General features: G+C 39.3%; 1 protein-coding gene across 3 annotated transcripts in view; it reads right to left on the reverse strand.

The window, feature by feature from the left end:
- The window catches only part of SCFD1 (sec1 family domain containing 1), a 3,579,547-nt gene that overhangs the window by 287,382 nt on the left and 3,275,315 nt on the right, over positions 1-16,850 (reverse strand). For all 3 annotated transcript variants that reach the window (XM_044073814.1, XM_044073812.1, XM_044073811.1), the window contains exon 23: positions 10,736-10,801. In XM_044073814.1, coding sequence (XP_043929749.1) covers positions 10,736-10,801 — 66 coding nt within the window. The remainder of the gene's footprint in view (positions 1-10,735; positions 10,802-16,850) is intronic.

A 16,850-nucleotide genomic window follows, 5' to 3' on the forward strand; every position in this document is an offset into this window, starting at 1 on the left:
AAACACCATCGCTGATAATGTGTACCTCTACCTACAATGGCATCATAAAGTGGGTAACATATATATGCATACACGAGTTCTGTTGAGAAGCACGAAATACTGAAATCTCAAATTTCAGTATTTCGAGCCCAAGAAGCCGAATCCACATAATAGCGAAAGTTTAGATGCGCAAAATTCAAAACCTCGAATACCGGAGGTTTTGAATTTCACGCTTCTAAATTTCCGCTATGGTTATGTATTCAGGTAAGTGTGTTAAGGGGTTTGAGTAGGGGCTGTGGTGTGTGCCAGTGTGTTTTTTTGCTGTGATGTGTGTGTGCGAAGAGAAAGTAGCTTGTGTGGTGGTGGTGTTTTGTGTGTATTTGTATGTAGTGCAACCTCGGAGTGAGAATATTTAAGTAGGGGGGTGCAGGGGGGATTGCCCCCTACTTTCATGTAGTAGAGTGATTGTGTGTATTTGTGTGGTGGATGGTGTGTGTGTGTGTGTGTGTAGTAAAACTGTGAAATTCAAAACTTCCGGTATCCGGGGTTTTTAGTTTTCGTTGGTTTGTGGATTCCACTTCTTGAGCTCGAGATACTGAAATTAGAGATTTCAGTATTTCGAGCTTCTGAAGTGAATCTGTATACACACACACACACACACACATATATATATATATATATATATATATATATATATATATATATATATATATATATATATACAAAGACACACACAAACACACCATAAACATCAGGGATGGCAAAATTCAGCCTTGCAGAACTCCCCAGTCATTCAAGTTGGCAGCTCTACAAGGAGTACAAGTCTGGCAAAACCCAATGAGTTCACGCAGAAAGGCAACAGTTAAACCATTTGAGGACATTGGGCAAAAGTTTACTTAGACTATGAAGGTACTCAGACAGGAACCCATGATGTGGGACATGGGCATACATTCACAGTGAGTACAAAGATGCTCAAGCAGGATCCTATGATGTGCAGCAACAAATCCTGCTAAGATTTCAGTGAGGACCATGACTGAAACCAGTATTAATTTCTTGTCAAAAGGAGGTCATTAATGACATGTAAAAGAGCAGTCCAGGTACTAGTGTGTCTAGATGTAAAACCATAATGGAAAGGATCCAGAAGACCTTGGGAGATTAGAATACAACTGCTTAAAATCCATTATTACTGCATTGCTCAAAAAATTAAATATTAGATAAGGGGAAAACATTTGTAGACTGAGTGTCTGGATGAAAGTAATTAAGCTCTTTAAGTGAAGACAGAAATTCCTCTGTCACAACAAAAAAACTAACTGAACTTAGATATTCTGGGCATGATGCAACCAAACTGATCCAGGGTCTAACTTACAAGAAGTCATAGGTTCATAGGTAGGTACTAGCTAGGGCTATTGGCCCTAGGGCCTATATAAGCCTAGCAGAAAAGGTACCCTGGCTTACATAATACATAAAGTTTTAACCACATTCATGCTCTTCTCATACACACATTCATATTCTTCTCATACACACCATAAAATATGTTGCCCAGTCCATGTCAGCAGAAATTATGAGTAGATTAACATCCTAATAAGTGCAAACACCTTAAATTTGTATTTTGCAGTAACACAGAACTCTGTGGCATCACAGTCGATAGACGTTGAAGTAACCAGGAAATAAGAAATGGAAAGTCACACAACAAAACATGTCCAGTGGATTATACTACTGTTTGAGTTGATCTTTTATTGGTAAAACAGCACTTAAACTCAAGACTCATACTGCCGCAGGGGCAGACTAATTTGAACTAATGCAGTGCCATTACCGTGAATTTTAAAATTCCATTCTGCAAACTGCATAAATTTCAAAGTGCATGTAGTGAGAATGCCATCTATGCCAATTAGCTATATGTTCTAGTGGATGTCATGAAATACTGAAGTACAGCTTTATCATCACTGTGACAAGAAATGACATTAAAAATGAACAGTTGTACATTAAATTCAAGCAACCTAATTTTGGCAGCTGTATATTTACTTCTGACAGTTTTACACAAGTGTACAAAATGGAGCAGTAAAACATATGAAAGAATTCTGATATTTTTCTGATCATATCCACAGAATTTAGGACTGGAATTCACGTAAGGCCAACACAAGTGCACCTTACTGTGCTAGACAATAACGTGAAAGAAACAACAAAGTAATTCACAAACATCGTATCTTGCAAATAACAGCAAATTATGATAATGCACAAAGGACTTGTGCCTTACTGCACAATGTATAATGGCATGTCAAAGCAGAAAGTTTTGCTGTTCCATGCACCAAAACCCTGATTTAGACAAAGTGGAACTGTGTTGTGCTGGGGCTGACTATGCTTTATGGCTTTCTGGTTTACGGTCTTGTGTCTGTTACCACAGCAACAAGCAATAGCGTGGACTATAAGATCCAGACGGTCTCTTTACCTGCAACATATTTATATACTTATAAGCATTTATGTGCTATGATGATAACACTGGGTACAGAAAGTAACCCACTGGAAGTCCAAGGAGAAACGCTCCAGGTACATGCATACATCTTTTAACTTCAATACATCACTTACATTAATACATTCAGCAGAGAATAACAATATGATATATGATACAGAAAGCTCTTTAGACTGTACACTCAGTATTCTCCCCAAATTTCCAGTACACTGATGACTCTAAATTTCATATCACAGTTCTACTTGCAGATTAGACCATATGCAAATAAGCCTCCTAAGAAGCTGCGATGGTGAATCATATCTGGCAGGTAGCGTAACCTGGATATTTAATGCTGCAATTCTACACAGTAATGGCAGTGTATGAAGTGTAGCACTATATCAGCGAACTCCATAAGGAAAGGGATCTGCAACTTATGCATGTCATGTTAAGTAGTTCAGTGACTAACAGAAATGCGTTACATGGTGGAAGGCTCCATATCTCAAGGGAAAGACTCAAAACTGCAGATCCCAAAAGTTATTTAAAAAAATGCCAAATTTTGAAACACACTATTACACCTAAGATAGCTGTGCCTTGGAGTATGGCACACATTCCAGGGCACCACAACCTCTTAGTGTGTGTGCACCTATATATATATATATATATATATATATATATATATATATATATAGCTATGGATCTTCCTCATAACACCGACAAGAGAAAACACAGATAAAGAGATCACCGACACCATAACACCAACAGTTGAAAAACACGAAAGTTCACATGCCCGACAAACCACAATTCCGTCAACAAAACACAACTAATACCATTATCAAAAAACACACACACACAACACAAGCACACCAAAAACCTTACAAACCTACATTAAACCTTACACACACAACTATCTATGCACTAACCTTAACCCAAACCCTAACCCTAAGGTCCGTCACTATCGCACACTTACCTTACCCGCACACTAACCCTAATGTCAGTCACTATCACACACTTACCTTACCTGCACCCTAACCCTAAAGTCCGTCACTATCGCACACTTACCTTACCAGCACCCTAACCCTAAAGTCCGTCACTAATGCACACTTACCTTACCCGCACCCTAACCCTAAAGTCCGTCACTATCGCATACTTATTCAATTGCACTTGATTCCCATGTCGGTGTTTTCAGCATCGGGATTTTGAACTGTCGATCATTTCAGTTGTCAGTCTTCCGGTGATGGTCTTCTCATTGTCAGCGTTTACAGCTTTCGATCTTCTCAGGTAGCTATATACATATATATATATACACACACACACACACACACACACACACATATATATATATATATATATATATATATATATATACACTGTGTGTGTGTGTAAGTATCCATCTATCTGTCCACAATCCCTTTTTTATTTGCTATTTCTGCACATGGGGTTGGGGTGTCAATTCAATAGTGACAATCATCTACAGCCAAAGTTTACACCACCAGGCTAGCCCTGCCATGGTATTTCTTCCAAACCACACACTTACACACACACACACACACACACACACACACACACACACACACACACACACACACACACACACACACCACACACCACACACCACACACCACACACACACACACACACACACACACACACACACACACACACACACACACACACACACACACACACACACACACACACACACACACACACACCTATGGCCAGTTTAAAGTATCCAATCCACCTACTGCATGTCTTTGGAATGTGTGAGGAAACTGGAGCACCCAAAGGAAATCCATGCAAGCACAAGGAGGACATGCAGACTCTGCACAGAAGGCACTCCAGCTGAGAATCGAACCAGAGAACAGCTTGGTAGCAAGTATGCTGTTATTTACTGCTACAGTATTTTCCATGGCTTTGTAATACTCAACCTGATGCAAGTAGGATACAGTTAAGGTCAATATGTTACAATAACTTACAAATTATGCAGGCATTGTCACTCGTCTGGTCAGGATAAAACAGACGAACATTCTTGGGTTCAGTTCAAGCAGTTTTATTACAAACAAACACATCAGGAATGAGGCTTTGTAACTTAAATAAACTTATAATCAGACTGACTACCACACTCATACATGTTAACACTCTGGCTGTTCTCTCAAAATTGCTCTGCTGCCTGCACGTGCTCACTATTTACATGCACGTGCTTACATCTGGAAATGCTTCTTAAAGGTACATACACATGCTCTGATCAACATCCTCACTCTTTGAGAAATAGTCCATATACTAAATGACAGTATTCAATGACATGCAATTTACAGAAATGATCTTTTTACATGAAGTTATACAGAACTAATTATATGACAAGCAATCATACAAAATCAGACACACATAAAACAATCACATCCAGATTGCTATGTATTTTACACTAGGTCTGGAAATACAACCTGATCATGTAACATAAAAGTCAGAACTGGATCTAGCAATGGGGACTATCCAAGTAATGTTCAACTTTGGGGACAACTGGTACATAAACAGCAATGGGAATGGATAGTAAGATGTTCTTTGGTATGAACATTGTCAGGGTTGCTCTTTGATCTAGAGTCTGTATCACAGGTACGATGCTGCGATATCATTTCTGATACAGGAAGAAGATCTCTGCGGTTTATACTGTATTCCGTACCATCAGATTCCACTAAATAGGATATCAGCTTGTCAGATATACCTCTCACTTGACTAATTCGATCAAAGCCTTTCACCGTTCGCATCCTTACTGTCTCTCCTTCTTTTAATGGACCAAGAAATCTGCTCATTTTATCATAGCTGGATTTCTGAGAAGAACTCTTCTGAAAAAGTTGGACTTTGATTGCTCTGTTGGCACCAACAAATTAGAAATGATAGGCAAGGTTGTTCTGGTTTGCCTAGATAGATGTCTCTGAGCAGGCAAGCCAAGTAGGTTGTCACAGGGTATATTTCTGAGATTAAGTAAATTCAAGATTATATCGGTATTGTCGAGCTTTGACCTCTCTAGTAATTGCTTTGCACTCTGCACTGCACATTCAGCAAGGCTGTTTGACTGCAGGTAATCCGGGCTACTAGTAACATGAATAAAGTCCCACTCTTTTGCAAATCTCTGAAACAATTAACCAGTAAACAGAAAATCATTGTCAGAAATAACTTTGTGTGGACTACCATGGACTGAGAAATGACGTTTCATCTTAGCAATAACAGCAATGGATGTTAGGTTAGGTAGCAAATCGATCTCAAACCAGTTCGAATAAGAGTCTACCAACACTAAGTAATGCTGATTGTTCCACTCAGATATGTCAGTCGCCACTGCTGACCAAGGTAGTTCAGGAATTTGGCTTAGATGAAGTGGCTGTTTTTGCAAATGTGGCTTAGTACTGTTGCACACTAAACAAGAAGAAAGCACTTTATCAATGTCTTTCGATAGAGAAGGCCAAAATACTACTACTCTTGCCCTTCTTTTGGTGGAGTCGGAACCTGGGTGGCCATGACGCAAAATCTGAATGTATTTATGTTGTAAGAAAGTAGGAACTATAACTTTTGGACCTTTGAAAATGATACCATCTTCCATCAGCATCTCATCTTTGTACGGAAAGTAAGGTTGTACTTTTGGCGGTACACAGGGTTGCTTTGATAGTCATCCCACATTGATGAAGTGGTTGAGCTTTTGCAAAATAGGATCAGTCTTTGTATGATCTCTCAGCTCATCAAATCTCATGGTAGAAAAATTACGCACTCCCATGACATCAAAGTCAAAATTCTCTGCATCAAGCTGTTCAGTGGTATTTCTAGACAATCTGGATAAGGTATCAGCCAGATAAAGTTGTTTACTTTTTGTAGTGACCATTTTAAAATTATACTTTTGCAATTTGAGCATCATACTTTGTAGTCTTGCTGAAGCTGAATGCATAGTCAGTGACCAGAGGTTGATGGTCAGTTTCTATCTGGATAGCTCAGCCACAAATATAATCATGGAACTTCGAACATGCAAACACAATTGCCAAAAGTTCCTTCTCAATTTGAGCATACTGCATCTCAGTTTGGGTAAGAGTTCTAGATGCATAGGCAACAGGTCTGCCCTCTTGAAGAATAACTGCACCAAGACCGAACCTTGAAGCATCACAGGAAAGAACTACTGGTCTGTGGACATCACAGTATCTTAATGTAGGCAAGTTAGCAATTTGCTGTTTGAGGTTATCAAATTCTCTCTGGTGTTATTTTAATGATGACCAGGCAACATTTCTGCATGTCAGCTCTCTTAAAGGCACTGAAAACTCACTAAAGTCAGGGATAAATTTAATAGCAAACAATCTCCCAAACCATGCACGTAGTCCAACTGGCTATAAAACGTAGTGGTATGCCCACTTCTTGTACCAGATGAATCAGAATCCAAAATCCAAGTTGGTTCAGTGAAGCCTTGAAAGAAATAAACCTTTTTTTCTTGTTACTTCTGCTTATTTGGATTTTAGCCTTCTCTCTTGACTTGACTGGTTTATACCTTTACTATTCTGGTAGCTGAAATGCGTTACTGTCACTCATTTATAACCAGATATTTTCATCACATGAAGTGATGTGTCTTATTTGTGCTTTGCCTCTTTGCCCTTTGTTTTGAATGTTGACATCAGGGATAAATTTGCCCAAATAGTTAACCATAACAAGAAAATGCTGCAGGGCTTGGACATTGTCTGGAGCTTGCATTTCAAGAATGGCTGCTTGTTTAGAAGGATCTGGCCGTAAGCCAGTACTGGTAAATAAATGACCTACATAAGTAACTTTTGGTAGCCTGAATTTGCACTTCAGAGGATTGAGGTTTAAATTCACTTCACTTGTTCTGTCCAGAACTTTGCTGAAGTTTCTGTCATGCTCTGCTTCATCATTACTTCCAACCAGTAAATCATCAACTATTATTGCAAAAGGGTAGTCTGAAAAAATTTGCTCCATTGCACGCTGAAAGACTTCACTGGCAGAATTTATTCCAAAAGGCATCCTGAGGAATCTGTATGTACCAAATGGGGCACTGAATGTAGTCAGCAGTGAAGATTTGCGATCAAGCATTACTTGCCAAATTGAACTCTTTGCATCTAAGACAGAGAAAACAGTGGCATTTGGCATGAGGGTGGCAATTTCCTCGACTGTACACATAAGATGATGCGGTCTTTTTAATGACTTGTTCAAGTCTTTTGGGTCAGTGCATATTCTGAATTAATCTGAATTCTTCTTATGAGCAGCTACCATGAAACACATCCACTCGGTTCTGTGACTGGACAAATCACACCTTGCTGCACCATTTTGCCAAACTGGATCTTGACTTTGTCCTGCACAGTTACAGGAACTCTTCTTAATGGTCTGACCACTGGACTGACCTCTGGATCTACTTTCATGGAGTACACAACTAGAAGTTTGCCTAACTTGCCGTTGAAAACATCAGCATACTCTGAGAAAATAGTATCACTGAAGCTGGAACTGGGACTTGTGCTTACACTATGTACTTTGGTAAAAGAAAGCAGTTTCCTTCTCAAACTGTCTCTGAGACCTAATAATGACTGCACAGGTCTTCGGACTACATAAAATTGCAAGCTGTAACTGTCCCCAGCCAAATAGCATGAAAGCACTACTAAGCCTTCGGTTTGAATCTCTTCACCTCCATAAGCTACAAGCCTCGCACAAATGGCCAAATTAAGTTGTTTGCCAGCCCCCACTTTAGCAAATGTTTCTGCTGACATCATATTACACTTTGAAGCAGTGTCCACTTTGAGCTCCATGGGCTTACCATTAATCAGAACAGTACAAAATACTTCATTCTTGGCCAACAAATCTACTGCATTAACGTTTTCACTGACCACTGATGCACCATCTACATAGAAAGTAGGGTTGCAGCTTTCTATATGAGCAACTTGTTTTTGTGAGTGACCTTTCTTAATAACTGACTGAGGCTTGCTTGATTTACAAAACATTTGAAAATGGTTCTATTTTTTTTACACTTGTGGCATTGCTGACCAAATTCTAAGCACTTTTCTCTTTTAGACTCATGACTGGCACCATAATTACAACAGTTGACAATAAGACTTGACTTGGGTTTTGCTGACTCACTCTTATACTGTACTGGGCATCCCTTTTTACTAAGTTAGTCTTGGAACTTGCTAGAAAGCTATGGGTTTTCCTTGCCAGATCCACAGGGTTTGCTGCTGCCATGTGCTTAGGCCTGTTTCTGCTTGCCATGTGTTGCACGCTGTCTCCGTGTGTTATAGAGGCTGCTGAAACCATGCTCTTATCACTTGCACGCATACCCGTGTGCCTTTCTGTGAGCTCATGGATTTGACAGATCTCTAAGGTATTGCTTAACATTAAATCACTGTCATGAACAAAATCTTTCTCACTGCAGCACTATCAGCACCACACACAAGCCTGTCCTTTATTAACTCAACTTTCAAGTCACCAAATCTGCACGTTTTAGCCTTATTTCTCAAGTCAGTGATATAAGTTTTAAACCTGGCGTTTGATCTCTTGTTGCAAACCTGGCGTTTGGTCTCTTGTATAAAATAAGTACCACTCTAATGTAATGTTTGCCTGGGGGGGTTGCACATTTCTCCAAATTTACATTTTAAGCACTCAGGGTCCGCTCTTGATTCAGCCGGTACCACAATATGGTGGTTTTCCCCCTTTCCTGCATATTCTTCTAGTGCATACACAAATGAACGCTCTCTTTCAGTAGTCTCTGACTCAGCTACTTTAAGCAAAATTAATGCCCTTATACTTGCATCTTTGTCAGAAAAAGCTGCTTGTATGAAATATCATATTCCTGCTCGAATACTTTCCAATTCTCTGCTATATTATGATCAAACACAAGTGGACTGGGTCTGCGAAATGCCTCTGCCATAGCAACACACAGTAGTGAAGGTGCTTGAAGTTATGTATGAACATACACACAAATATATTTGCCAAAACTTTATGCCAGTACTTGTAATTATGCCCAATAACACAACAAACTCCTTGAAATAACTGCATTTCCCAAATAAATCTGTGTAGCACAAGAACACTTTGAAATCACTGTACTTTGTGAAACCACTCCTTATCAGTGTAAGAAATATTTCAAAATGACTGTACTTTGAGAACAAACTGTACATGGAAGAAAAAGCTCAGAGTAAGAAACACTTAGAGATGAATGCACTTTGCAAATAAACTGTACAAAGCACAAAAACTCTTCAAAATGGCTGTACTTTACAAAATAACTCTGTGCAGTGTAAGAAACACTTTGAAATGGAAGCATTCTCCGAATAAATGCACACAGCACAAGTAACTTTTCGAAATGGCTGTAATTTGTCTGAACTTTGCAATATACCTGTATGTTGCACACAGCAAACTCTTTGAAATAACTGCACCATAATAAAGCACACACTCTGCAAACATTTTGCACACAAGGAGATACTTCACACAACTCTAGTTATGCTCCGAACAGCTTTGGTCAATGTGAAATAGTAGCTTGTGCCCAAACACAATCTTTTACTAAAAAGCATGCAGTCGCTCTGCTCTTTAAGCTTATTTTGCCCTTTTATTGTACTCATTATGCCCTTTTAATCTCTTATCATGCTCATTATACTTTTCTTGTGAACATTTTACTTTAAACATGCTCGTTATGCAAGCCAAAGGTAATTCTGAGCCCCATAAGAATATCTCTGCTAGTTTTATTAAATATCGTGGTTTTGAACATTTCATTTAATTAATAATGCGTTTTATGCCCTTTGATTAATAAGAAGTCTTGTGCTACTTGTTTGATTAATAAGAAATTTTGTGCCTTACAAATGCTCCGTTTAATTTTCTGTGGCAAAATAAATCACTTGTGCAGTTTTTTATTACCTTAAGTTCATTTCTGGCCCTTTTTTGTTTGTCTGAGCTCCATTTCACTCAACCAGCTTAATCTGCCTTCACCTTCAACTCTGCACCTCATGGCTTGAAGAAATTGCTCTCTTAATCCCAGTTGTGACACCATGTCACTCATCTGGTCAGGATAAAACAGATGAACATTCGTGGGTTCATTTCAAGCAGCTTTATTACACACAAACAAATCAGGAATGAGGCTTTGTAACTTAACCTTAAATAAACTTATAAACAGACTGACTACCACACTCATACATGTTAACACTCTGGCTGTTCTCTCAAAATGGCACTGCTGCCTGCACATGTTCACTATTTATATGCATGTGCTTATATCTGGAAATGCTTCTTAAAGGTACATACACACACTCTGATCTGCAAGCATGTCATGTAAAATTAACACATGGGAAAATTTACCTTGGTATACTCAACAAGATTCTGGTATTCAATGTAGTTGCCTCCACCAACTACAAATACAATTGCCTGAAAGAAAAAAAAAAGGATAAAAGTCAATTATAAATGCAATAAGCTCATATGTAGTGCTAGAATTAATTTTGAATCTTAAAAATGTATCTGGGTCACATTGTCAGATGTACTTTAATGTTAAATTCCCACAACCTGGACTTTGCAGTGTGACCTACTTCTGGAGAGGTACCGCATATGGGGAAAGGGTGCATAAGAGTGCTGTTGTAATCAACTTAAAATGTGCTCCCACATATCACAAATACTCCAACCTTACAAAATGTTAAGTTAAAACAATTATATATACTTATTCTGATTATACTAAATCATATCTAGAAAAAATTGATATGACCGCATTAAATCCTATAATGTAAGTTAATTATGTAGTAAGTGATGGACACATGTGTATGTGTATATCAATATAGGAAAAAAACATCAAAGTGCATAAGCAATGATACACAAAATTTTGACACTGCCATTTCAAAAAACTAAGAAAATAAACAGTGAACACCTAGCAATCAAAAAAAAAATAAATAAATAAATAGTCTCCTTTTCTGATTGTTTAACAATCACTTCAGACCAAATTTGTCTGAACAGTGGTAATGTTTGGGAAAGGAATTTTATAAATACATGTGTAGGGTTGGAGGCACAGACAGCGTTTGGGTTTGCATGTATGATTAAGGTAGAAGGGGAGCTCCAGAATGGGCCAGAGGTCGTTGGTCTTCTTTGGCCCTAAAAAGGATCTTCAGCAGACACTGGATCCTCTCTTGTCTGCTTAGACTTTATGGATAGCTCTTTTTGAAGAAGTTAAGAAATTCTTTGAGCTGCTGCCCTCTTTTAGTGGGATGGAATGTTTGGAAGTGGCAGTGGACTTTAAGTGGGGTTTGAAATGAATGGTACTACATAGCAGCTAGATAAGATTTTCTTCACTCATGTGTCCTCTATGATGGCCAAACCAAGCTTCTGGGTGAAGAGAAATATGTACAGTGACTGCTCTGGAAGGCAGCAATTGGGCAAATTTTCAGAAGAACTGAAAAGGTTTCAATGAAAAGGAACCTCTAAACAATTAATCCTTGAGCACCATCCATTAAAAAACACCCCCCCCTCGATACAAGGGGTCCTATCCTAACAGGAGTCATAGGAAGAATCTTGGGATTTCTTGACTCAGACTTCTCTGTTTCCCTTCTGATTCTTGGAGTTGGAACTTTGACACGTATTGATTTGGACTACGATGGCAGACAACATCTTTACCTATCGTTTACTCTTCATCCGAGTCTTGTTCACTTTTGGACTGAACAAGGATAATCTATTGTAGTGGGGCACTCAGAAAAAACACTTTAAAGTTGGCTGTAAAATTCCATAAACACAGCCAGGAATGAAGTCATATAGCTATGCCAGTGTCCACTGCTCTACCTGCCCCATTGGCTGCACTGGAGAATAGCCTCATGGATATATTGATGATGATAAAGAACACACTATAAAGTTGGGCTTCTATATGCTTCCTTGTGTCCCATGGAGAGGGAGTCTTTGGAGGGAATTCAGAGTTTGCTCAGCCAGATCATTCTAGAACCATGTCATGTGCATAGCAGATTTCAACGTTCTCAGGGAAAAAGCTCCCGAAGTGTATGCCTGCTCCTCAAACTGGTCCATCATCCTAGATTCCCTATTAAAAGGATTTGCAGTGAAGCTCTCCTCCAATATCTCCTTCCTTGTGACCACTGAAACCAGAATGGAATCAATTAGAGGACTTTTACTCCAGTAGGGAAGATCAGTGGGATTTTTGGAGTACTGGCTCCACCTTGTTGGATCTTCTCAAGCCTTCTCCCCATCAGTTTGAAAATACAGTTGGTGGAACGGACCACCCAGGAAGTAGATGGGCCAACTCTAAAGGCCATGAATACACTTACTCATATGGGAAAGTGGGGTGGGGAACTAAGCAAGACAGTTCTCCCTCTGTTGCATCATTCCCATAATTTCTCCAAAGGTGGAGTTTCCTGGTGGTGTGCAGAGGAACCTTCCAACAAGGTATTCGTCCTGTGTGAGAGATCCCATTGGGGAATCTATATGCCTCCTTCTGCACTGACATTTCTTATGCACCTGGGGGGGTGGTGCAGGAGGCAGACATATCTATAGCTCTTTGGTGAAGGCAGGATTCAAGATGCTCTGAGCTGGGCTGTGCTTGGGACCAAGATGTAGGCTAAAAGTCTCACAGAAAATTGAGGTGTAAGGATGGAGCCCAAAACCAGATGCGCATCACCCTCCTTTGTAGGAGGACTGGTCATAATCTTCTCAAAGAACTTGAACACAAAGGTTGTCCATGACAGCAGCAAGTCAGTCTCCACCTAAGTAGTCTCCAAATAAGACAAAGTAGGTGGCACCAACAAAAATGCCCCCAAAGCCAAGGGGACAGGTTAGATCTGAGACTGAGATTGAAACTGATGTGTCAAGCACCACACAGTGTGAAGCTACAAATGGACACAAGCATGCTGATACAACAGAAGGCTCAGAGACATTGATGCTGACCATTCAGTTCCAAGGTATGCTTGGCTCTGAAGGTTTTGCAGTCAAATGTGTCAGATGAGTCATAGTCAATGGAAGATAACCCATCTGCACCAAATGGAGAAGAACCTTGACTGGCTTTGACTCCAAAACCAATGACTCCAAGGCTGGTTCCAGGGAAGAAACAAAGGTGAGTGAAGCAGGTGGCTCTGCCTTATCCACCCTGGATGAGAAGGGGAACGAGAAGACTTCAATATATGTTTAATCTTTCACAAAAACTCTCCTCAATCAATCCCAGTTAATGTTGACTATGTTCCTGGTTAACCTGATAGGTCAAAGACAGGCAACAGAGGGAGTGGGATCTGGAACCCATAAACATGGAGAGGTCTCTCTCAGAGGAAAGGCTGCTCCATGAGATGTCCTTTCTCAGTGATCTAATATGGATTACTATGGTGTCGGTGTTGGTGTCAACAGCTTTTTACACAAAAGGCCTAAAATTTAACAGCTCTGTCAAACTAGGAAATGAAGAAGAAAGTGGTAATGTCAGCTTAGCTACTTTGAAGCAGGATAAAATGGGAGCTAACTATTTAAGCATCTTTTTTTTTCTTTCCCCTTTTTACCACCCTCACAATCTCTTCCTCTTTGGATTTTTATTTTTTCTTCTGTTTTCCTAATTTTTTTGGATGTATTTTCTCAGCACTTTTTGATGGCTGAGAGGCAGAGTCATCAGATGAGTGTCCAGCAGTAGCAGGAAGAAGGCCTTTGAATATTATTTTCTTCTACTGATTAAAGATCTTGGCCCACAGGACTTGCACATCTCACACTGGGCATGGAAATTAAAATGTCCTTGCGCAAGATGACAATGCACTCGCCATGCACATTCTGCTGCAGGATTTTTTGTCCACATTTGGAAGGTTTCTCTCCTTTGTCTAAATCAGTTGAAAAATGTGAAAAATAAAACAAAGTTATGTCAGCAGAATGAGTAAAAGGAAGGAAAGGAATGACCTGTGAAAGGACGGAGAGGAAAAGTACAGAACAAATGTTTTTTGTCTTCAGAAGGGTTTGAACAGGTTTGGGTGGACCTCTGTAGAAATCTGACAGGATATCAGGAGCAAAAACTGTACATAGGTGCTTTAAAATTACCTAGCAATATTGTCATATGTAAGATGAAATAAACTATTAAAAGGCAAGGTGAATCAACTGACATTTCCTGTCATATTAAATGTTTAAACGGGTTTGGGAAAGCCTGTAGAGAAAACAGGGAATTGAGAGAAGCAAATATATGTAAATGTATTTATGGATTTACAATCACAATCCTGAAGCCCATAATCCTGAAACCATAACATTTAAAATACAAAAATGTTGAAGACCAGATTATGAAACTCCAGGACATGTCCCCCTGCAGAACCCATGTTAGCACTTGTTACTGGGTTCGCAGTGGTAGGGGGATTCGGGGACAATACAGGATGAAACATTTGAACTTCCTTCATTTGATGTAAACCCACCTGACAATGAGTGCACTAAATCAGCTTAAACGGCTGAACACACTGTGAAAAAAACTGACAGAGCATCATGTACACTTACATACATATTTATATGTTTAAGTGTACATTCATTTTACCCACAAAAAGTCTGCATTTTCTAGTAAGTTTACAGATATTATACCAAGTAGTACTAGTGACAAAAATTACTTTTCATACATTTTATTAAGCTGATGCCAATAAATAGAAATATTATTATAATTATTTTTATAATCAACATCCATTAAGAATCAGTGAAGCTAATACTGATTAACAGGAGTTACAAAAAAAAAAATGTTATGAACTTACCATAACATTCCATCTGCGTTGTCTGTTTTCATTCTTCCTCAACTGTTGGGTTCGGATCTGACTCAGCCATTACTTTAGCTCGCGGCCACCAAAAAAACTCTGAAACTCTTCCCTTACCCATAATGGACTAACCCTAACACACCTCAGCTTATTTGCTATTTTACATAAAGTAGGAAGCACTAATATAATATTCCTGACAGAAAAAATCATACCTGGACTCAAAATGAAGGACAGTGGTGTCCTTAAAATCTATTCTTCGTCCAAAAATCAACTGTGATAAAGGTTAGGGACTGTTGGGAGGGAAGCTGAGGAAGAATGAAAATGGACAACACAGATGGAACATTATGGTAGGTACATAACTTTTTTCATCTGATGATGTCAATTTTCATTCATTCTTCAACTGTTGGAACAAAGTCCACAGCTACCTAAAATCTGTCACCCATGGAAGCCCTAGATAGCAACATTGAAGAAGTTGCATGGACCTAGTTGAAAGGGTCTTAAAGGCTTTGGTAAGGTCAAACCCAACTTGTTGTAGTCAAATGATATGCAATCTGTCAGCCATCTGACTAAAATTACCTTTGCAACTGATTTGCCTAATTTAGAACCTGCAAAGGACACAAAGTATTGATCTGTCTTCCTAATTTCTTTTGTTCTAAAACCCGTAACTGTCTGTGAACATCTAATAAATGCAACATGTATTTGCCTTTGCAAATTTAGGAAGGAAAACTGGCAGATTAATGAACTGGTTAATATCGGATTCTGACATCACCTTAGGAAGGAAAGAAGGCTTGGTAAGTAAAGTTACTTTATCCCTAAGAAAAATCAAGTAGGGGGGCTTCTCTGAGGACATCTGAATTTCTGAAATTCCACTAGAAGTAATGGCCACTAGAAAGACAGTTTTCCAGGTCAGGAATTTAACATCACATTTTGTTGCTGGTTCAAAGTGGGAATGAATTAAGGCCTGCAGTACCAAATTTATGTCCCGTGGTGGAATAAGATCTTTATAGAGGGTTCTCAGCAGGACAGTGTCCCTCAAAAAGGCCTTACAAAGCTTAGATGAAGCCTGGGAAAAATTCTCATATCGAATATGAAAGCTAGAAATTACTGCTAACTACACTAATGGTTGAGGAGCTAGCTCTTTCATTAAAAATCATTGCCAAAAATTCAAGAACACTTTGTACAGGGGCTGAGAATGGGTCAATATGTTTCTGATGTGCCCACAAAATATTTTCCACTTACTTCTGTAAAGTTTTATTGTAGAAGCTTTATAGGAAGATAAAAGTATGACAGACAGGGAGAAGAGAGCACTGGCTGTCTGACTATAAAAGGAAGTGGAGAAACAATGTTGTTAGCTTGAGGTTTGAGATACCCAAGTGAATTACGCCTGTTGTGTGAGACAGGCAGTCTGGAATCGGATCTGGAATCCAGGGTGGGTAAAATCAATAAGGCCAAAGAAAGGGGAACAAAATCTGGCTAGGCCAGTACGGTGCAGTGGGGATGACTTTGCTCTTCAACCTGGCAGCTTTCTGCAGAAATTTGGGAATTAGGAGAGTTGGGGGATAGGCATAGAGGAGACCGGGGGGCCAATGGTGGAGCAGAACATCCCTCTGTGATTCCCCCAGTGGGGGGTTCAGGGCAAAGAAGCTGCTGCACTTTTTGATTAGGGGGGATGCAAAAAGATCATAGTAAGGCTGGTCCCACTGATGGAAAATCATTTCTGCCACTTTCATGTTGAAAGATCA

The sequence above is a fragment of the Protopterus annectens genome, chromosome 6.part0 (assembly GCF_019279795.1).
Source record: "Protopterus annectens isolate FY-2018-M chromosome 6.part0, PAN1.0, whole genome shotgun sequence".
Taxonomy (NCBI): domain Eukaryota; kingdom Metazoa; phylum Chordata; order Ceratodontiformes; family Protopteridae; genus Protopterus; species Protopterus annectens.